At 32.5% G+C, this 25226-nt stretch overlaps 1 protein-coding gene across 2 annotated transcripts in view; it reads right to left on the bottom strand.

The window, feature by feature from the left end:
• Window positions 1–25226, bottom strand: part of MTREX (Mtr4 exosome RNA helicase) — a 130620-nt gene that overhangs the window by 74622 nt on the left and 30772 nt on the right. Inside the window, exons 6-15 of one of the 2 annotated variants that reach the window (XM_036900344.2) lie at window positions 17681–17855; window positions 16259–16349; window positions 14902–15026; window positions 13736–13834; window positions 13155–13257; window positions 9819–9950; window positions 8466–8545; window positions 4655–4765; window positions 3029–3130; window positions 111–236 (exon numbers count right to left, since the gene is read on the bottom strand). In XM_036900344.2, coding sequence (XP_036756239.1) covers window positions 111–236; window positions 3029–3130; window positions 4655–4765; window positions 8466–8545; window positions 9819–9950; window positions 13155–13257; window positions 13736–13834; window positions 14902–15026; window positions 16259–16349; window positions 17681–17855 — 1144 coding nt within the window. The remainder of the gene's footprint in view (window positions 1–110; window positions 237–3028; window positions 3131–4654; window positions 4766–8465; window positions 8546–9818; window positions 9951–13154; window positions 13258–13735; window positions 13835–14901; window positions 15027–16258; window positions 16350–17680; window positions 17856–25226) is intronic. The other variant, XM_036900345.2, reaches the window with a different exon arrangement.

Consider the following 25226-nt stretch of genomic DNA (forward strand, 5'->3'; position numbering starts at 1 on the left):
TAACGCACCTACTTTGAGACATATTTGAATTGGCACAACATATTTCTAAATATTTCTTGAAATATGTTGGTTAAATTCCTGGTGAAGGCACAGAAACTTAACTTGGATACCTTAAGTAGTTGTTTTCCAATTGTTGGACTCATCTTTTCATCCACCATAAGAATTACAATTCCTCTATCATCCATTCCCCTCCTTCCAGCACGACCAGACATCTGAATGTATTCACCAGAAGATATCTAAATGAACACAATTAAAAATTCCGAGTTTAGGAGAAAATCTGTTAAAAAACTTTATTCTGAAAATTTTTATTATAAAATACACAAGTACAATTGATATAGTCCAAAAAAGGAAACATAATTAAAAACACAAAAATGCAAAACACTGAAGGATAATGTGACAAAACTAAACTTAGCCTCAAAATGATCAAATACAACATAGCTACAGGAAACATTAGTTAGTTCACTGGCTTAAGAAGTAAGTATCTTTGAGCTAGATATTATGGACAACAGCAATGCGTAAGAAAGCTTACAGTGACCCAACTGTACTAAGTACCAATCCTGACCATTAAACTTTCTTAATTTGCAAAATGAGAGTAATATAAAATAAACTTAAAAAAAAAGGCACAGTTTTCCCCTATTTTCTCAGTATACATTTCCTTGGAGTTTGGTAGAGTCCATTCATCACTAATAACAACCTAGTGGAGAAAGTATAGCAAGCATCCCATATGTAGGTTTTTGGAGAAAGTATAGCAGGCAACCACCTGAACACTGGCAAAGTTTTATCTGTAGGTTCATGTGTAATGTTTTCCTGTAGGAATGGTCCACAGTTTTTAGATTCTCAAAAAATACGTGACTCAAAAAGAGTTAAGAGCCACTGTTAGAAGAAGACTTATCACTGGTAGCATTAAAAATAGATTTAGCAACTTGGGAGCAAGGAAGGCACCAGAAAAAATAATACAAAAAGGCCAAATCTCCTCTCCCCCTAAAAATACATTAAAAAAAAAAAAAAGCAGAAGAGAATATTTCAAGAAGGTAGTCCAATAAAATCTCAATAGGGTCCAAGGTTAACATTACATTATAGCACAATTATAATTTTTAGATTCCATAATTACATCTTGAGTCATCTAGGAAAGATGGCTTTCTTAAATTATCTGCTATACTCTGTGTCCTTACCTTGGGGTCCACATGAAGAAGCATATAAAGTGACAAAAGCCTTATATTCCTGTCCCATCAATTTTATTCAAGGAATTAAGTAATTTTAAACTGACAGATTAAGAAGAATTTAAAATTCTACATTATTTAAAATATAAAAGATGTGAAAAACTTTTAACTTCTTTACAATTAAAAATCATATTCTATATGAATTAAAATTTTTAAAGTTCAACTTTTAAAAAGTTACAAGTTACACAACATGGATGGAGCTAGAGGGTATTATGCTCAGTGAAATAAGCCAGGTGGAGAAAGACAAGTATCAAATGATCTCACTCATCTGTGGAGTATAAGAACAAAGAAAAAACTGAAGGAACAAAACAGCAGCAGACTCACAGAACCCAAGAATGCACTAACAGTTACCAAGGGGAAAGGGACTGGGGAGGATGGGTGGGAAGGGAGGGATAAGGGGGAAAACGGGGCATTACGATTAGCACACATAATGTAGCGGGGAGAGGGACACAGGAAAGGCAGTATATACAGAAAAGACAAGTAATGATTCTATAGCATCTTACTACATTGATGGACAGTGACTGTAATGGGGTATGTGAGTGGGACTTGATAATAGGGGGAGTCTAGTAACCATAATATTGTTCAAGTAATTGTACATTAACAATATCAAAATAAATGAATAAATGAATGAATAAGTAAATAAATGAGTGAGTGAATGAATGAATGAAAGGGTTACAAGTTACAAAAAAATTTGTGGCTATTAAAAATTTCTAAAGAGAAATAACATTGTCTCACTATACTTGTATTTCTCTTATACAGCACCCAACACATTTTAAAATAAAACAAATTGAGAAAAATGCTTTGTCTTTAAAATCCTACCATGGGTACTTTTCAATGTTTTGATAATTAGTAACTACTGCCAGAAAGTTCTCACGCAAAAAAAAAAAAAATTAACACTTTCAAGGATAAATATTAGTAAGTACAGAAATGGCTATTTACAATCTTCTCCAAATGCCAGGTTATGTGAGTCTTTGGGTTGTACAAGATGGTCAAATGAGAAATCTCTCCTCCTCCACCTGCTTTTCTCCCTGTAATGCTCCACTACATGCCTGGTAAATACCCATCTGCTGCTGCTGCTCAGTTTAAGGACTGCATTCTCTAAGCTGCCTTCCCTGACTCCTTATATACAAATGACTTTTTTTTAATGCTTTATGCTTCCTGTACATCTCACAGTCCACAATACAATATTTTATTATATGTCTGTCAACTTTCAACCACTACTAAATTTCTTTAGAGGAGAGACTGGCTTTATTTTAACTTCAGCATCCTCAGTACCTACCATAGTTCTATGCCCATAGTTTAAGTTTGGTAATTGTTTGCTGAATGGATTACTTACTTCTGCACTAAGAATTTATTTTTTACCCAAATTCACTGTTCCATCCATGATTCCAATTTTCTTTTCTTCTGCCTCAGAAAAGACATACGTACAAACCTATGAAAACCTTTATTTTAAACATGAAGGGTAAAAGAATGAGCTACAACTGCAGCCACTGTAGTAGAGGTGTTTAAATGCTTTAAGCTCTAAGAAATGAAAATTCTAGATATACTCAAAATTCTTTAAAGCATTCATGAATCATCTGTATACTAATCCCTCATCACATTTCACCCTAAAGGAGCTTGTTTGTTTTTTGGCTGAAGGATAGAAATATAATGGATCTTAAGTTTAACCTTGATGAACTTGTTGTATTAGCTCAGGTAAAAGGTCTCAAGTATTTAAAACTGAAAATCTCAAAGATTACATGAGCCAAAGTCACCTTAATATAAAATAACTAAAGATAAAAGTAATTTCAATATATGATTTTACTTACCCACCGGAAATCCTTCCCATCAAATTTTCGGGCATTTGTAAATAAAACAGTTCTAGCTGGCATGTTAATTCCCATAGCAAAAGTCTCTGTGGCAAATAAGGCCTAAATAAATGAACAGGTTTACAATTAAGTATGTATTTTAAACCGAAAAACTAGTTTTATGATTTAAGTGTAAATACATCATTAGTTTTCAAAATTATCTGTGAATGAGACCACAAAAAAAGACAACATGCTATTCACAGACGTATTTCAGTATTTCAGTATTTTATATATAAAATTATTCAATAACATTTAATGCCCTTCATATCACAGAAACGTCTTGATTCACGGAAAATAGTTCTTCTTAAATTCTAGTGGTGGTAACCTGGAAGGAATACTGGTCTAATGGAAAGCATTAGGCTATAGATTATTTTTATAAACACAGTCCCATTTCCTGGCTTTTCACTGATGATGCAGCAGTTTTCAAGAAACCTTTAAGCATCTGAGGGAGATCACAATCAGTTACCTACCCTTCAAGTTCACCTCTAAGATTTTATCAACAAAAACTTCACAACACAAACTTTCTGTGATTTAAGCACACAAAGGTGTATGCACAAGTGAAGCCACTGAAGAACTATTAAATAATCTAAATTTTCACCAACAGGGAAAAAGACAGAAATACTTTATTGTATCAATGGAATGCTATTCATCTGTTAAAAAGAATGAAAAGTTACGTATATGATAAAACTGGATAATAACATGAGTAGTATAATCACTTATTTTGTCCAAAAAATAAATCATATATTTTAAGTCATACATGATATGTATGTATTTAAGTGGATATTCTTGGGAAGTGAAGGGGAATGATTCTCTTTCCTTCTTTTCTTTACATACAACTGTTCTACTTGAATTTTGTAACAAAAATGGTTCTCAGCAAAATATGCAACCGAGAAGGAAACATAAGCAGAACCTTACCATAGCCAGGTATAAACAGTGTCCAATTATTTATGCAAAATGCCTCAAGTATATTCTTTAGGGTGAGTAAAATATTTTAAGTGCTAAAATTCTTATGATAAATTACTAATCTGATTTTTAAAATTTAACCTGATTTTTATAAACATAAAAGCACTTTGTGAGTCTAGAGGCTTATGACTACATTTTGAAGTTGTTTTCCATTTTTAATATTCTATTTCTGGGTACAGAATTCAGCATAATTTTAAAATTAGACTCTACAGAGTTTAAATGAAAATATCCTAAAAAGCTTTCTTTTGTAACTGTACCAGCAACCCTCATTTTCTACAGTAATCCTTTCAAGCTGTATTTAGGAAAGAGTCCACTTACAGAATCAACTCCAGGTCTGACAATTATTTAGCACCTTCTTAAAAATTACATGTTGTATCAAAAAGTGTTACCATTTCTCACTTCAAGAATAGGAAAGGAACCAAATGGTTTTTTACCTACAGGCCCCAATTTATGAAGTACAGGACAAATGATAAATAAAAGTCAAGTTCCTTACCAAAGTCAATCCATACAACCAAGTTAAAAACAAAAACAAAATAAAGCTGACTATAAACAGTGTTCCCAATCATTTTCAAGCTGTTCACACAACACAGTTCTAGGGCATAACAAATAAAAATAAAATCATACCTTTATTAATCCTTCAGAAAAGAGGATTTCTATAGTTTCTTTCAAAATAGGAAGTAAACCACCATGGTGAATACCAATTCCCCGCTTCAAAAGAGGAAGTACATGTTCAACCTTTGATTAAAATAATGTTAAAATAAACATAAAGTAATGTAAAATAACAATGATTTGAAGAAAAGGAAATTTAAAAATATTAAACTAACCAAATTAAGAAAAATGGTTAATCAAAAAAGAATGCTGTTTAATAATGCTTTATATAGAACCTTTTCAGAATAAATGCAAAACCCCATATTCCCAGATTATTAAACTCAGTACACAATATAATTCTGTCCTAGCAAACTTTAATACGAAAGGCATATTTAACATGAAAATGCACTTCATCTAAAAATAAACAAATTACTCGAGTTCATTCTCATTAATGCTATTAGAGTTGGCTAGGATAATAGATGCATAAAGACATGGTTCAGCCCTTAGATATTAGTAATTCAGCTGGAAAGAAAAATTACAAAACAATTTTATAAATTAAATAGTGTTTTAAATACAAAGACTGCTACTGCAGTCTTATCAAAGAGTATGACCTCTCGTTTTTTTCTTTTCACAAAACAAGACTTTTATATATTAGATTGGACTGAAGTAGTTGTTCTCATGGATGGATGCACATCAAAATCACCAAGGGAGGGTCTAAAGGATTCTAATGATGAGGACATACACCAGACCAAATATGTCAAAATCTTACAGAGTGGTACCCAGGGAGCACTATATTTTAAAACTCTCCAGACACTTCCAACAGTCAAAGAGGAAAAAAACCCTTGATTAAAGCAAAATAAACATTTATTCGTCACTGAACACATGATTTTCTTAAGGTGTGTGGGCTATGATTTTGTTTAGTAGCCTCATGAATTAAGAAACACAGTGACTTAAAACTAGCATTAAAATTTTATAGTATTAGGAACAAGAAGCAGGAATTTCCAGACTATACTAGGTTCCAGAGCTTTCCTTAGCCAGTAAACCTTATCTGGTCACTTTTTTCAGAACTTCAAAATACAAATTAAGCCCTGAAACAAACCACCAATGGGTCAACAAAGAAATTACAGAGGAAATCAAAAAATATTTGCAGAATAATGAAAACAAAAACACAACAATGCAAAATCTCTGGACTGCAGCAAAAGCAGTTCTAAGACAAAACTTTATAGCATTACAAGTCTACCTCAAGAAACAAGAAAAATCTCAATCTAACCCTACACCTAAAAGAACGAGAAAAAGAACAAAGCCCAAAGTTAATAAAAGGAAATAATAAAGATCAGAGTAGAAGTAAGTGAGACTAAAAAGAAATACAATGAAACTAAGACCTAGTTGTTTGAAAAGATAAAATTGTTAAACTCTTAGCCAGAGTCATCAAGAAAAAAAGAGAAATTACAAATAAATAAAATCATAAATGAAAGAGAAGTTACAAGTGACACCACAGAAATGTAAAGGATTAAGAGATTACTATGAAGTTATATCCCAATAAATTGGACAGCCTACAATAAATGGATAAATTCCTAGAAATATGCAATCTCCTGAGACTAAACAAAAATTACAAAATCTAAATAGATTACTAGAAACAAAATTGAAGCAGTAATCAACAAACTCCCAATAAATAAGAGTCCAGAACCAGATGGCTTCATAGAAGAATCCTACCAATAATTTAAAGAAGAGTTAATACCTATCCTTCTCAAACTATGCCAAAAAAATTGAAGAAGGAAAGCTTCCTACATTCATTCTACAGGGCCAGCATCACCCTGATAAATGAATGAATTTAGTAAAGTTGCAGGACACAAAATCAATATACAGAAATCTGTTTCATTGCTATACACAAGCAATGAACTAACAGAGAAATTAAGAAGTCAACTGCATTTACAACTGCACCAAAAAGAATAAATTACCCAGGAATAAAGTTAACCAAGGAAGTAAAAGACCTGTATTCTGTATAAGACACTGATGAAAGAGACCGAAAAGGACACAATTAAATGGAAAGCTATCCCATGCCCATGGATAGGAAGAATTAATATAGGTAAAATGGCCATACTGCCCAAAGCAATCTACAGACTCACACAATCCCTACCAAAATACCAAAGGCACTTTTCACAGAGGAGAGTGAATAATCCCAAAATGTGAATGGAACCACAAAACCCTACATAGCCCAAGAAATCTTGAGAAAGAAGAACATGCTGAGAGTATCACATTCCCTTGATTTCAAACTGTATTACAAAGCCATAGTAATCAAAACAGCATGGTACCAGCACAAGAAAAGATACACAGATCAATGGAATGGAAAAGAGAGCATAGAAATAAACCCACACCTATATGGTCAATTAATACATGACAGTGGAAGCCAAAATATATGATGGAGAAAAAAGTCTCTTCAATAAATGGTTTTAGGAAAACTGGACACCTACATGCAAAAGAATGAAAGTGGATCGTTGTCTTATACCATACACATAAATCAACTCAAATGGATTAAACACCTAAACATAAGACCTGAAACCATGAAAATCCTAGAAGAAAACATAGGCAGTATACTCTTGAACGCTGGCAGTAGCAGCTCTTTTCTGGATATGTCTCCCTATGCAAAGGAAACAAAAGAAAAAATAAAATGGGATTATATCAAACTAAAAAGCCTCTACACAGCAAAGGAACCATTAACAAAATGAAAAGGCAATCTACTGACTAGGAAAATACATTTGCAAATGATATATCTGATAAGGGGCTAATATACAAGAATATATATGTATATATGAAATCAACACCAAAAACACCCAAATAATCGATTAAAAAACAGGCAGAAAATAGACATTTTTTGAAAGACAGACAAAATAGCCAAGAGACACATGAAAATATGCTCGTCACTAATCAGGGAAATGCAAACAAAATCAAAAGGAGGTATCACTTCATACTAGTCAGAATGGCCACTACCCAAATGACAATAAATAAGTGCTGGCAAGAATGTGAAAAAAAGGGAACTTTCACACACGGCTGGTGGGATTACAAATTAGTGCAGCCACTATGGAAAGCACTATGGAGGTTTCTTAAAAAACTAAAAATAGAAGTACTGTATAACCCAGCAACTGCACTTCTGGGAATTTACCCAAAGAAAACAAAATCACCAATCTGAAAGGATATATGCACTTCTCTCTTTATCACAGCTTTATTTTCAATAGCTAAAATACGGTAACAACATAATGTCCACTGATAGAGATGAATGAATTAAAAAAGATGTGGTACATATATACAATGGAATATTAAGCATAAAAAAGAATGAAACCCTGCCATTTGTGACAACATGAATGGACCCAGAAGGTATTATACTAAATGAAGTAAGTCAGAGAAAGAGAAATACCATATGATATCACTTATATGTGCAATCTAAAAAAACAAAACAAAAGAACAAAACTGAAATAGACTCACGAACATAGAGAACGGTTGCCACAGGGAATGGGTGCAGAGGGTGGGCAAAATAGGTGAAGGGAGATTATATAGTATGTTTGATATCTTGATCTGGGAAATGGTTACATGAGTGTATAAACATGTCAAAATTCACCAAGCTGTACACTAAGATTAGTGATTTTAGTATATACGTCTCAATATAAAAAATTTAAAAAACTAATTCACTCCCACCCCCAAAAAGTAAAATATAAATCAAGGTATCATTTCAGTGCACAATGAGACATATTTATTGTAGTGCTGAAACAGGGCAATATAGTAACAAAACCAGAAATCAAAGCAAATATATGCTACCTATTAATATCCATACTTGGTGATATTAAATACAAACCTGAGGGAGCTTTTTATCTTCATCAGACAAGCAGTCAATTGCATTACTGAATACTTCTTCAACCATCTTCTTTTCTTCATCTAAGAAAATCCAGAGGTACATAAATATCTAAGTCACCAACACCAAACTCCACACATTGCAAAGAATGAGTCTATAAAAAGACTCAGTATTTAAGATGGTCAGAGGGAAAAGGACATAAAAATTACTTTATAATTATTTTTAAAAATGCACTGCCTTTCAAAACACTATATAGCAGAATTAAATGATGAATGTACTTACTATTTTACCAAACTAGTAACAATAACTACACTAAGTACATTATGTACAATATGTAAGTCTAAGAGTTATAGGTCACAGGGATTATTATTATCTACTATTGAGGAAAGTGAGGCTTAAAGCAAATAATAAATAAGCACTGATATTAACTGTTACAACAGTAATCCCAAAGTCTGTGCTCTTAACTATTACACTGTCTTCTTGCAGTTTCTATCCAGTAACAGGCAGTCAATAAATATTTGCTGAATTAATTAATATATAAACCAGCAACATTAAGCAAATACACCACTGGTAAGTGTAAGAAAACATTTTTAAGCTGAGCAATTCACTCAAACAAAATATAAAACATTCCTGTCTTTGGGAAGTTATGTGGGTTACCTGTCATTTGTTATTTTACCCATGGGATAAGTAAAAATAAGCTTTAAAATGCATGGATTTAGTTCTGTGCTTTGATTAAAAAAATTATTCAACTGAAATTTGATTTTGTAGGACTGATTATTTACTAGTCACTATACAGGATTATATATGTAAAAGAGTGGACTGAACAGATAAACTGGTACTCACCATGCTACAATTTTTGGCAAGTATGACTTTTAAAGTTGTGTGACTTCAGGCAAGTTACATTTACAGTTAATATATGGGAATAATTTATTAATTTGATAGAAATTACCTTTATTAAAAAATTATACCACAGTTAGGTAATGGGCAAGTTTTCCCAGTTTGGATTTCTAGAAGAATAAAGTCCAGTAATTTCTACACAGAAGGTGGTCTGACCAAGACACCTCCTGAAGTAGTCTGATAGAAAGCCACAATAACTAATGAGCTTCTAATATTTCTCAGTAGGGTTCTTTGGATTTTACACAGAACAATATACTTAAATGTTCCAATAAAAGCAGAAGACAGGGAAGGAAGAAAATCCCAAGTCAGTGGCTTCTTAGAGCTTTTACAAATGTGATGATTACTACTGTAACTGTAAGGTGAATTGCATACCCTAGTAATACTCAACAGGTAATGTCTTAAAGAAATATATTCATGTACACTCATTTTTACATAACATTGAAACTGTAGATATAGTACCTGTATTGAAATCTAATTTGGTCATCTGAAGTGCATAGGCTTCACAATCTTTCTTACTAAAACTGAAAATAATTACAGGTTGAAAATTTCTTTCCATAATCATCTTCACAATCTTGAACACATTTGACGGTCCTGCAAAAAGAGTATATAAACCATACTCCAAAATCAAACCAAAATGGATCACAGACTTAAATGTAAAACCTAAAACTATGAAACTCTTTAAAAATACATAGGTAAGATACCAAAAGAATAAGAAACAAAAGAAAAAAAAACAGAAAAACTGGATAGCATCAAAATTAGAAACTGTTGTACTTAAAAAGACACCAAGAGTAAAGTGAAAAGAACCCTAACCCATAGAATGAGAGAAAATATTTGTGTATCACATTATCTTATAAGGGTCAAGTAACTAGAATACATTAACATTTCTCATATCTCAACAACAAAAAGGAAATCTAATTTTTAAATGGGTGAAGGATTTGAATAGGCAATTCTTCAAAGATATACAAATGGCTAAAAAGCACATAAAAAAGATACTCAACACATCATTAGCCACAAGAGAAGTATAAACCAACACCCAATTGAGATATCACTTTGTACCACTGGATGACTATAATCAAACAGATGGAATATGTAAGTATTCTCAAGGATGTGGAAACCTTGTACCCTTCTCGGGAGAATGTAAAATGGTGCAGACACTTTGGAAAATTATTTGGCAGTTACTGAAAAGGTTATACATAGAATTACCACATGACTCAGCAATTCCACTTCTATGTATATCCATGAGAAAAGAAAATACAGGTTTACACAAAACTTGAAGAACACAAATATTTTCAGTAGCATTATCCATAAAAACCAAGAAGTGGAAACAACCCAAATGCCCATCAACTGATGAATGGATAAATAAAACATACATTCATTCAATGGAATGTCATTTTGACCATAAAAAAGAGTGAAGCACTAACACTTTATAACATGGATGATCCTTCAAAACATGCTAAGTGATAGAAATCATTTCCAAAAGACACACATATTATGATTACCTTTATACAAAATGTTCAGGAAAGGAAAATAGAGACAGGGCAGATTAGTGAATGTATACAGCTGAGGAGTGGGGGGAAAATGAGGAATGACTGCTAATAGGTATGGGGTTTCTTTTTGGTTGATGAGAATGTTCTGTAATTTAAAAAGTTGTACAAATCTGTGAATATGGTTACTCTTATGATAGGTTTATAATATCTGAATAAAAATATCGATTGTGAATGGCAATTCATCCCATGCTCTTGGGTAGGAAGAATTAATATTGTCAAAATGGCCATCCTGACTAAAGCAATCTACAGATTCAATGCAATCCCTATCAAAATACTAACAGCATTCTTCAATGAACTAGAGCAAACAGTTCTAAAATTCACATGGAACCACAAAAGACCCCAAATAGCCCAAGCAATCCTGAGAAGAATAAAGCAGGGGGAATTACGCTCCCTGACTTCAAGCTCTACTACAAAGCCACAGTAATCAAGACAGTGTGGTACTGGCATAAGAACAAACCCATAGACCAGTGGAACAGAATAGAGAGCCCAGAAATAAACCCAAGCATATATGGTCAATTAATATACGATAAACAAGCCATGGATATACAATGGGGAAAAGTCAGCCTCTTCAACAGCTGGTGTTGGCAAAATTGGACAGCTACATGTAAGAGAATGAAACTGGATTATTGTCTAACCCCATACACAAAAGTAAACTCAAAATGGATCAAAGGCCTAAATGTAAGTCATGAAACCATAAAACTCTTAGAAACAAACATAGGCAAAAATCTCTTGGACATAAACATGAGCAAATTCTTCATGAACATATCTCCCTAGGCAAGGGAAACAAAAGCAAAAATGAACAAGTGGGACTATAGCAAACTAAAAAGCTTCTGTACAGCAAAGGACACCATCAGTAGAATAAAAAGACATCCTACAGTATGGGAGAATATATTCATAAATGACAGATCTGATACGGGGTTGACATCCAAATTATATAAAGAGCACATGAACCTCAACAAACAAAAAGCAAATAATCCAATTAAAAAATGGGCAGGGGAGCTGAACAGACACTCCTCCAAAGAAGAAACTCAGATGGCCAAAAGGCACATGAAAAGATGCTCCACATCGTTAATCATCAGAGAAATGCAAATTAAAACCACAATGATATATCATCTCACACCAGTTAGGATGGCCAACATCCAAAAGACAAACAACACCAAATGTTGGCAAGGATGTGGAGAAAGGGGAACCCTCCTACACTGCTGGTGGGAATGTAAATTAGTTCAACCATTGTGGAAAGCAGTATGGAGGTTTCTCAAAAAACTCAAAATAGAAATACCATTTGACCCAGGAATTCCACTCCTAGGAATTTACCCTAAGAATGCAGGAGCCCAGTTTGAAAAAGACATATGCACCCCTATGTTTATTGCAGCACTATTTACAATAGCTAAGAAATGGAAGCAACCTAAGTGTCCATCAGTAGATGAATGGATAAAGAAGATGTGGTACATATACACAATGGAATATTCAGTCATAAGAAGAAAACACATCCTACCATTTGCAACAACATGGATGGAGCTAGAGGGTATTATGCTCAGTGAAATAAGCTAGGCAGAGAAAGACAAGTACCAAATGATTTCACTCATCTGTGGAGTATAAGAACAAAGAAAAAACTGAAGGAACAAAACAGCAGCAGACTCACAAAACCCAAGAATGGACTAATAGTTACAAAAGGGAAAGGGACTGGGGAGGATGGCTGAGAAGGGAGGGATATGGGGGAAAAAGGGGCATTACGATTAGCACACATCATGTAGGGGGGGAGCAGTACATGGGAAAGGCAATATACACAGAGAAGACAAGTAATGATCTGTAGTATCTTACTATACTGATGGACAGTGACTGTAATGGGGTATGTGGTGAGGACTTGGTAATAGGAGGAGTCTAGTAACCATAATGTTATTCAAGTAATTGTACATAAACGATACCTATATATATACATATATATATATATATGTGTGTGTATATATATACCAATATATATATACTGGTAATGGTTGCATAATTCTGTTAATGTACCAACAACCACTGAATTGTGCACTTTAATGAGCAAATTGTATAGTATGTAAACTGTACCTCAATAAATGTCATATAGGAAAAAGAGAACCTTTTATTTGTCCATTTTTATCATACACTATTTTACATTTCTCTATAGCTTCCTGAGGGAAAAGAGTTAAATAGAAATACAGAAAATGCTATTTGATAATACAGTTTACATGTAACATTTTTTCAAAACGAACTTTCAAATTACCTTTTGTTCCTCCTTTCCGCCCTTTCTGATCTCCTTTGGCCAAATCACCAGCATCTCGTAGTACTTGCATTGCAGTATTAAAATTATCTTCTCTGAAGTCACCCTGGAATCAATGACAATTTTCTATGTAGCTCACTAATATTTAACCATAACCCAAACATTTTTCACACCTCAATCACAAAGCTTTCTCAAGTAACAAAAACAATATAGTAATTAATAATTAGAACAAAGGTCACTAAAATAGTTCCAAAATTCTATGTGGTAAGAGGTAATAAAAGGTGATAAAGATTTATGAAAACTGGGAAAAGAGAAATATAAGATATCTGAAACATGCCCAGAGCCCTATTCTCCAGGTATTTAAAAATACTGGGAAAGAAGGGAAATCTAACGCAAGTATAAGAGAAACACAAGTCTTAAGTATAATTCTTGAAATAAAAATACACAACACACACAAAAAACCAACAACTCTGGACCATAAAGCTATCTAAGGGAAAAAAGAGTATACCATTCTTCTCTAGCTTAAGGAAAAGCAGGTATAAACAACAAAACATGACAGAAAAGAATGACAAGTTATCCCTTACATTTTCATCAACCACAAGGTGCAGGCCATCTCCCCCTGCTGGAAAAATGTAGTGTTGCAATGGCGTAGGTCGATAATCTGTGTAAATTACATGACAGGGCTATAAAAAAGAAAAAATAACAATTAAACATATTTTATTTCTTCAAAATAATACTGTGTATTTGACCTACCTAAAAGGTGTTGGGGAGATAAACTTATGAATTCAACATTTCAAAAACAAAAAAGCTTTTTAAAAAAACACCTTAAAAACCAGGGAAGAAAAAAAACCCAGAAAAATTAGGTCTATCAAATTAGACTAACTGTTCAATTTTACCAATTTCCTAATCAGGGCCAAGTACATGACTTGAGGTTCAATAATAACCTTGGATGCATACCCTGTACCTGCAATGCCATAATGAAAGAGATGCCCGTTTCTACTCAGCAGTTGTATGGTGACACAGAATACACCGTGGTAAAATGGGACTTATGTGCCCCAGAGGGGTTTTCAAAGCTTTCTTAAAGCAGCAGGTTGACCTATCTCCTCCAGAAGATAACACTGGGTTTCTATCCTACAACATGGTGTTAAAAAAAAAAAAAAAAGCCATTAGAGAGCTTATAAACAAATAGAAGTCTGTGAAGATTGGTATAAAGGAAAATTAATGGCCGGAAAATACCAAGAATAAATATAGTACACATGAACAAATGCTTGTTTTAAGGCCCTATACTCCTGCTAAAGCTGGACTAGAAAAGCAAAAGGGACACTGTAAAAAAGTTTGTGTTCACATGAGAAAAATCAAATCACATGCTCAGGAGATGCCTAACATTTTCCTAAAATTGAGGTTTTAGAGGAAATTCTCTACTGTATATTCATGGCTCTCTGTTTGAGTAAATGTAGTAGTTTCCAAACCTAGCATATCATCAGGATCAGCCTGGGGGCTTTTAAAAGTTAGAGCTTCCAAGGCTCTGCTTCCAAAGATTTTGATATATTGCGTTTCAGATGGGACTCAGAAACCCACACCTGTAGAAAAGTTAGTTAAGTTCATTTTTATAGGCTTGCTTGATTTTAGTAGTTTCACATTAAAGTGAATTACTTATTCTAGGAAGCAGTGAAAACAAAGTATAGGACATAGTGAAGCCAAGCTGTAACATTTAAAATATTGAAGACACCAAAAAAGAAAAAGGAAATACCTGTTTATGTAAATGGCAAATCCATTCAGCAAACTGTCGGGCATTTGGAATCGTAGCCGAAAGAAAGACATAGTGGACATTATCAGGAAGCAAAATAATAGTTTCTTCCCATACCACACCACGCTCTGAAAGAAACAAATAAATATTCCGTGGAATTCAGTATTGCTTTATTGACAAGTAATCTATTTGAAAATAATAAACAAAAATTATTTTCTCAATAATTAGAAACGCAGACCACTTCACAAGAATATTCTTAGCTATACAGACCCTTACTGAACATGACTTTAGTTCTCACCATGAATTTACCCAGTAGATAGATAGTAAACTGACCCACTATAAATACAACACACTCTTAAGTAACAGTCTAAAAAGAGCAACTCTCCAGACTGAATACTTTTGAAACAATTTAAGAGTTCTATGATAATGGAAATAGTATTTCCATTTCATTTTAAGAAGTGAAAATTAATGGCTTATAGAAAATACAGTCAACAAATTTTGAGGAAATACTATTACTATACCATAAGAAATTTTTCTTCCAAATTACCCTCGTGGTCTTTAGAGATGAAATAGATTTGATGAACAGCAAAACTCTAAGTCAGTTTTTATTAAAATGGAAAAAAAAAAAAAGAAAATCAGTGTGTTTTCCCCTCAAATAAACAGTACAGGATTTGTCATTTTAAGACCAAAACAACACTGTTCAGAACTTAATTTTATGAATTTTGGATGGCTGAAATATTTAGGGTAAATGAATTATTACACTGTATTACTTTTCTCTATAAATATAGATTAACTCTGTGCTTTTAGCTTAAATATATTTATTTTAAGTGTGCACATATTAAACATACAACTTTTAAATGTGTTTAACATTAGCCTCCCAGTACCACCCAAAATTCCAAGCACTCTTACTTTCCCATTATAGTAGTGTAATAGTTCAAATAGATATTACTTTTGTTCATTTTTATTGCATAATCTCCATTTTGTTATTTACCATAAATGTGTACTTCTTAGTTCTTAAAAAAATTAAAACAAGAAAAATCAAGAAAATTAACTTGGTAGACTGGATATTTTAGAAATTCTTTAACAATTATATTAGAGAACTCTCTATTAAAAGCAAACTAGTTTTAATTCCATTTATTTGAATTTACATCTTTTTACCCATAAAACATTACTATTTAAGAAGCTGCAGTTGAATGAGATCCTCCTGGAGATATCGTATCATCTTATCCACAATTTAGTTTACTAGAACTCTAGCCTTATGAAAATTAAAAAGAAAAATTTAACAACTACTTATTCAAACTTCCCACTGCCATTCTTAAGGAAAATACATGGCATACAATCTCAACATGGCAGAATATACCTGAATCTCTCATGTAATGAATTTCATCAAATATGACCCAAGCAACTTCTCGCATAACTTCAGAACCTCTGTACAGCATACTTCTCAAAATCTAAAGAAAAAATAGAAGGTATTTCAATCTTTTGACATAACAAAAGCTCTTCTTTTTAATAAAGCATTTTGGAATTCCTTTTTTTAGTCTAAACAAAAATTTTTACTTACTTTTTTCTGAAGAAGAATTGACATAATATATTAATTTTAGATGTATGATGGTGATAGTGGTTCAACGATTATATATATTATAAAATGCTCACCATGGTAAGTGTAGTCACCAAAGTTAGGACAATATTATTAACTTTATTCACTACAATGTACTTTTCATCCCCATCACTTATTTATTTTGTAACTGGAAGTCTATGCCTTTTTATCCCTTTCAAAAGGAATTATTTTTTAACAGAAACATTAAAATAATTTTAGGTTGTTACATATTTTAGATATATTTCATACATCAAATATTCTTTTTTTGATAAGACCAAAATAAATGACTTCTCAAGTCAGTAATCATATAATCCATGGAGGGAATTATCATCACCTCTATCTCAAATATGAAGTCACTTCCTTATATGCACAGATCCATAATTCCCAGGATATGAGAGCAACTTAAAATTGTCTTCTATCCAACATTGGACCTTATACTGTGTACCCATTTTTTTTTTCGGCCTCATCTCACAATATGGACTTTCTGGCAAACATTATCCTGATTTTTGAGTTAAAATCTCCCACAGATGAAAGAAATTTCTAAGAATGGAAAATAAACTTATTTTGGGCACCAAAATGAAAAGTGAGCAATGCTTCTGGCTGACTCTGCAGACCATAAACTAATTCACACTTTCTATTGTACTACATCCTTGTAAAGTACAAGCGTAAAATACAGGTATGTAAAAAGTACTTGGTACAGTAAAAACAGCTAATCATGTCCAAAACATAAGGTGTTTCAAGTATATGCAGAAATCAACTGGGATTATGGAAAGAAGTTAAATACAACTGAGCACTTTAAAAGAAGTTATTTACCTATTTATATCAACACTCAGATGCAGAAAAGAAAAAAAAAAAAATCTTATGGAAGAGCCACTGCTTATATGAAACTATGTACTCAAATCCTTGAAATTAAATACAAAACCACCAAGGTTTTGTCATGTCACTGACAATAAACCTTTAAAAATCCTTGAGGAAATAATCATTATCTATATTATATGATAACTAACAACAGTATTAGTAATTTACAATATAATTACTACTTCTTTTAGATGAACTTAACCCTTTCAATTAGATGTACTCAAAAAGTACTACATTTTATCTACCTAGAGCAAGTGATAAAGCATTAAAAGTGAATAGATATATTAATTAAGAAGGAAAAACTGGATGAGGCATCATATAAATTACCTCTGTGGTCATAACAAGACAAGATGCTGTAGGATTAATAGTAACATCTCCAGTCATCAGACCAACATCTTGAAATTCTTCATACATTTCTCGGTATTTCTGGTTACTCAGAGCCTTAATTGGGCTAGTAAATATTACACGCTGTTTTTCCCTTAAGGCCAGTGCAATGGCATACCTAAAAAATGAAAGCAAATAAGAATAAAGTATTTATAAAAATATTTCTTCTATGATCTTTAAAATTCTATTATATAAAATTTGTCTGAATTTTCTCTATTTAAAATGGACTTTGCAGAGCATTATTATTCTATTTACTACTGATAAGTGATTATAATAATAATTACTATGATAAATCTGAAGTGTAGTGGTCTAAATGGACAAGAATATTTTAACTATGGTCTGTTGGAGTTAATTTAACTTAATTACTTATACCAATGGATTAATAATGGTACAGTTTACTGTATTTCTTCTAAGTAAAACAACTTTGTTTCTATAAATGAGCCTCCAAAAGTTTAGAGCCTCTGCCTGTCGGTTTATACATACTTAGAGCATAAACAATTAGGTAACACTGAAATGAAGCATTATCTTTGGAGTTTCACAAATGAGTTAATCATATGTATTTTTTCCCAAAATGTAATAGTTATCAAATCAGTCCTTGTTTGGAAATTATGGTGGGTTCTAATTATGGAAAAGTTCTTCCAAAGCTATTAACAGAACACAATATAATTGTTTGCTTGTTTTTTTAAAGAAAACTCAGTCAAGTATTTAAATAGACCATGAAATCAGTACTAAGCTTAGCACTGTGGTACATCCTCCTTGTTTAAGATACAGTTCCTGCCCACAACTGGTATATAACCTACTTGGGTTAATACAAATAATATTTATTCCAACCATATTTTCTGAAGTGTAAAATAAACAAATTAAAGTTATCCAAACATGATCAACTATGAACTGTAAGAAACATAAATAAAATATTAAAGAATACAGAGATGCTATATTATATTACTAAAATGTCCACACTTCTCAACAAAAAACTTGAAGATATAAAAAGAAATAAGAAAGTATTATCCATACTTAGGGCCAGAAAAGCAGTCATAAATAAGAAACTGATTCTGAGTGGGCCCAGATGATGGACTTCTCAAAGACTTCAAAACATATATTAGAAACATGTCCAAAAAATGTAAGGAAACTATTTTCTAAGAATTAAAGGAAATGGGACCATGATTCAACATATAGGCAATCTCAATAGACAAACTGAAACAACATAACCAAATGAAAACTTTACACGAATTTAAATGAAAAATACACTAAATAGGCTCAAGAGCAGATCTGAGATAGCAGAACCTATCAGTAAATATGAAGACAGATCAATAGAAATTATCAAATCTAAAGAAATAGAAGGAAAATAAACAGAGATCTGTGGGACAACTCAAGTGTCCCAATGGAAGTTCCAAAATGAGAAAAGTATTTGGTGGGGGGAGAGGGACAGTAACTTCCAAAATGTTTAAAAAGACATCAATCCACAGATCCAACAATCACAATGAACCCAATCAGGAAAAACTGAAAAAGAATCACACCTGGAAACAATCAAATTGCTGAATGACAAAGGCAAAGTCTTCAAAGCAGCAAGAGAAAAACAATACCTATGAAAAAACAACATAATTAAAGCTGACTTCTGATCACAAACAATGGAATAGACAAAATGAAATGTTAGTAGAATGACTATGCAATGTTGAAAGAAAAAAACTGTCAACCAAGAATTCTATATTCAGAGACACTATCCTCTCAAAAACAAAAGACCCTATGTTAACCATTAAAACATTACTCAAAGCTAAAACAACAAGAGAAATTAAAATACTACACTAAAAACTATTTCTGTCCATCAGCAGATGAATGGATAAAGAAGATGTGGTACATATACACAATGGAATATTATTCAGCCATAAGAAAATAAATCCCACCATTTGCAACAACATGGATGGAGCTAGAGGGTATTATGCTCAGTGAAATAAGCTAGGCAGAGAAAGACAAGTACCAAATGATTTCACTCATCTGTGGAGTATAAGAACAAAGAAAAAACTGAAGGAACAAAACAGCAGCAGACTCACAGAACCCAAGAATGGACTAACAGTTACCAAAGGGAAAGGGGCTGGGGAGGATGGGTGGGAAGGAAGGGATAAGGGGAATAAGGGGCACTACGATTAGCACACATAATATAGGCAAGGGTGGGGTACAGGGAAGGCAGTGTAGCACAGAGAAGACAAGTAGTGATTTTACAGCACCTTACTACGCTGATGGACTGTAATGGGGTATATGGTAGGGACTTATATGTGGGGAATCTAGTAACCACAATGTCGCTCATATAAGTGTATATTAATGATACCAAAAAAAAAAATTTAAGCCAATAAATAAATAAATAAATAAAAACTATTTGTTAAACATAACAGAAGACTGTAAATATATGAGATGTATAATAAAAAATAAAAGGCAAATGTAATCCAGCCATATAAACCATGAAGTTAAATTACTGCTATCATGAAGTCATCTCCAATCACAAATAAATTAAATCAGAACTGAAAAACAGAAAAATGTATGAAAAACCACCAAATGTTTGAAAAGTAAACAGACTAAGAGGAAATCAATGAACTTAAAAAAAATGAACTGCAAATAAAATATAATCATCAAAATTTAGGTGATACATCTAAAGCAGTACTAAGAGTGAAACTTATAGTTTGAAATGCTAACATTAAACAGGAAGAATGATCTAAAATCAATAATCTAATTCTATGTCAAGAAATTTCTAGATAGACACAGATTATCAAAACTGACTAGAGAAGAAAGGAAACTGAATTAGGAAACAAAAATCTTTCCATAAAGCCTAGGTAGTTTAGATGGCTTTATTAGTAAATTTTATCAAACATTTAAAGAGGGACAAATACCAAACCTACAGCAACTGTTTAAGGAGACAGACCTGGAGGGAACACTTCCCAACTTATTAATCTGGATTAATATATCAAAGCCAAAGACAGTGTATGAAAAAAAAAAACTATGTACCAATATCCCTTATGAAGATAAAATGAAAAAAAAAAAAGGTACAAAACAAAATATGAGTAAACTGAAACTAGCAACATATACATGATCACCTTCCATAAATAACTAGGTTTATTCCAGGAATATAAGGGTGGCTTAACATCAGAAAATTAATGAAATATACCACATTAGCAAAATAAAAAGCAAATACCACATCACTGCCTCAGTTGATTGAAAAGCATTTGACAAAATACAAGACATTAAAGAAAAAAATCCTCAACATTATCTTTTTCCAACGTGAGATATAACTGACATAACACTGTATAAATTTAAGATATACAACATGATTTGATATACTATATATTGCAAATGATTACAACAGGTTAATATCTCCGTTACCTCACACAATTACCATTTGTGTGTGTGTGCCTGTGTGGTAACAACATTTAAGATCTACTCTTAGCAACTTTTGAGTATATAATATAGACTGTTAACTATAGTGACCATGCTTTACTTATTTTATAACTAGAAGCTTATACCCTACGACAAACATCTCCCTATTTCCTTCATCTCCCAGTCCCCAGAAACTGCTATTCAACTTTGTTTCAGTAAGTTTGGCTTTTTTAGATTCCACATGTTAAGTGAGATCATATAGTATTTGTACATCTGTCTGATTTACTTTATTTAACATATGCTCTCAAGATCTATCCACGCTGTCACATAATGGCAGGATTCGCTTTTTTTTAAATGCCAAATATTCTATTGTACATACCTACACATTTTCTTTATCCATTCATCTGCTGATGGACATTAAGGTTGTTTCCATTTCTTGGGTATTATGAATAATGGGAGTACAAATATCTCTGTGAGATACTAATTTCATTTTATTTCGATATATACCCAGATATGGGACTGCTGAATCATTTGGTAGTTCTATTTTTAATTTTTTGAGGAAACTCCATACAGTTTTCCAAGGTGGCTGAACCACTTTACATTTCCACCAACAGTGCCCATGGGTTCCCTTTTGTCCACATCCTTGATGGCACCTGTTATCCCTGTCTTTCTGATAATGGCCATTCAAATAGGTTGTTTTTTTTATGCTCATTTATTCCCACCAAAGAATGGAAGGCAATTTCCTCAACCTGAAAAAGGGCACCTAGAAAAAACAACAGCTAATATCATATTTAATGGTGAAACACTGAATGCTTTCCCCCTAAGACGAGGAACAGGGCAGGATTCCACTCTCACCACTACTATTCAACATTGTACTGGGTATTACCAATGCAATAAGAAAAGAAACTGAAGGCTCAAATATCAGAATGAAGCAAAACTGACTTTTTTCACAGACAATACAATCATCTATGTGGAAAATCTTATAGAGTGTGCAAAAACATACTAGACTTTATTAATAAGCAAGTTCACTAACAAAGTCACAGGATAAAGTATCGGTGTATAAAAATTGCTGTACTTCAACATACAAGTTATCAGCAATTCAAATATCATCTTAAGGAAGAATGCCACTAACAGATGCATGAAACAATAAAATACTTACAAATTTAAGAAAATTTGTGTAAGACCTGTACACTGAAAACAACAAAACATTGCTGAGAAATTAAAGAAGATCTAAATAATGAAGGAATACACCACGTTCAAGAGTAGGAAAAGTGAATACAATTTTAAGGAAAAGTTAAGATGACAATTCTCTCCAAATTAATCTGTAAATTCGACACAATCCCTATAAAAATTCAAGTAGTCTTTTTTGGTAGAAATTAACAAGCTAATCTTAAAATGTTATTGGGGAATGCAAAGGTGCTAGAAAAGCCCAAACAATTTTAAGAAGAATGAAGTTATGGACTCTCATTTCCTAATTTCAATACTTACTTTAAAGCTCAAGTTAATGTGGTACTGGTGTAAAGATAAACAGAGATCAACAGAATGGATGATAGTCAATTGACTGGGAATTCAACAACAGTCAATATATTTCAAAGGAAATTCTGTGGAAAAGGATGGTTTTTTTCAACTGCAACAATTAGATATCCACATATGAAATGATTAATTTAACCCTTACCTCATGTCATACATAAAAATTAACACAAAGGAAATCACAGCTCTAAACAGAAGAGCTAATACTATAAACTTAAAGAAGAAAATATAAGGGAAAATATCTGTGAACTTGGGATAGACAAAAATTTCTTAGGTACTGATATTGAAAGTGTATCAACCTATAAAAGAAAAAACTGAAAGGCTCAACATCAAAATGAAGTCTTTTGCTCTACAAGAGATACCATTAAGATAGTTTAAAGAATTATTAAAATGTAAAAAGACCAACAACCCACTTTAAAATATCAGTAAAAGACTCAGATAAAGATATTTCACTTGGTAACGCAAATGGCTGATAAGCACACAAACTGATACATAACATCACCAGTCATCAAAGAAATGCAAATTAAAACCATGTGACCTCAGTATGTTCATATTGGTATTACTCATAATAGCCAAAAACATGTAACAATTCAAATGCCTAACAACTGAATAACAAAATGTTATGTATCTGTAAAATGTAGAACTACTTTTCAATAAGAAGAAATGAACTAGTTGTAATGGGGTATGTGGGGGGGACTTGATAATAGGGGGAGTCTAGTAACCATTATGCTGTTCAAGTAATTGTACATTAATGATACCAAAAAAAAAGAGGTTAAAATGGCTTTTATATTTTACCAAAATTCTTAAAAATGTGTAATATACAAAAAAAATTGAATTGTACAATTTAAATGGGTTAATTATAGAGTATGTGACTATCTCAATAAAGCTGTTTTTAAAAACTGGAAAAAAAAAGAAATGAACTAGTAATATATATACAAAACATGAATGAACCTCAAAAACATTACGTTATATGGGAAAAGGACACAAAAGACTCCATATTTATGTGATTCCATTTACATGAAATTCCTACAAAAGGCAAATCTATAGAGACAGAATTAGTGTTTGCCTAGGTTTGGAGGTAGGAGAAGGTTTGAATGCACACATATATAAGAGAATTGTTATGAACGGAAATCTAAAACTGGGAGGGTTGTACAAATTTATCAAAACCCACTGAACTCAATGGGTGAATTTAATGGTATGTAAACTGTGTAATAATAATGCTGTTTAAAAAAGCTTCACATGGTATAAAAAACAGAAGTGCTATGAAAAGTACTCAATTACACAGATAAATAATTCAGTACCAACATATTAATCCTAGTACCAGCTTTACAAATAAAATGTTACACTTGCTGTAGTTACCAGCTAAAGTTGGAGTTTACCTGAAATTCTTGAATTCCTAGGGGAAATCTTATTTGAGATCCATGAACCACTCCCTGAAATTTTAAAATCTGGTACGTAAATACAGATATGTACCTTAGATTTTTTTCTTGTTGTGATGAAATTCATGTAACATAAAATTAACCATTTTAAAGACTACAATTCAGTAACATTTAGTAGATTCACTGTGCTGTGCAACCACCCCCTACACCTGGTTCTAAAATATTTTTATCACCCAAAAACCCTGCAAACATTAAGCAGTTACTCCTTGCTCTCCTCCTCTAATCATCCCCCTGGCTTCCACCAATCTGCTTTAAGTCTCTTTGGATTTACCCTATTTGGGGTATTTCACACAAATGTAATCATACAATATAGGACTCTTGTGTCTGGTTTCTTTCACTAAGCATGTTTTTGAGATTCATCCACCTTGTAGCATTTGTAGGTACACTTCACTATTTTTATGGTTCAGTAATAGTTCACTGAATGGATGTATCACATTTCATTACCCATTCATCCACTTATGGACTTTTGGATTACTTCTGCCTTTTTACTACTGCAAATAGTGCTACTATGAACATTAGGTGTACAAGTATTTATTTGAGTACCTGTTCACAATTCTTTGAGGATACCTAGGAGTGGAACTGCTGAGTCATATGGTAATTATGTGTTTAATTTTTTAAATAACTACCAGACTGTTTTCTGCAGTAGCCCTCTTCAGATTCTCAGAAGTGTCTATAACCCTGGTGAACTCAAATTTCTCTTTATGGTTTGCTAACTCAAGTTTCGGTATGTATGTGAAAATTTCCTCTACTGAAAATTTCTCTCCTCTTGTAGGAAAAAAATGAAAGCAAAGTTACATAATGCCCAGAATTCAAATGACTATTTACGTTGGCTTTAAATAAATAATGGACCAAACATACTGTGTGCTTTCTGAGATAAAATGATTGAACTAAAAATATTCAAACATGTTCTTCTGTGTGTTGGGAGGAAACTATCTTCTGACTTCAGCACCTTTTGAAAAGGAGTGGAATAGTAAGAACTTAGTCCTAGTACTACACTGGATAGAACTGGGGTGGTATGGGACCTTAAAGAATTTGACACTGGGAAACAGATAAAGACTATTTTGCAATTGGCTGATACTATTAGGATGACGCTCTAAGATTCAAGCTCCAAGCCTCACTCTTCTGCAAAGAGAAGAGAGGTAAATTATACCTAAGCT

This window comes from Manis pentadactyla, chromosome 2 (assembly GCF_030020395.1).
Source record: "Manis pentadactyla isolate mManPen7 chromosome 2, mManPen7.hap1, whole genome shotgun sequence".
Taxonomy (NCBI): Eukaryota; Metazoa; Chordata; class Mammalia; order Pholidota; family Manidae; genus Manis; species Manis pentadactyla.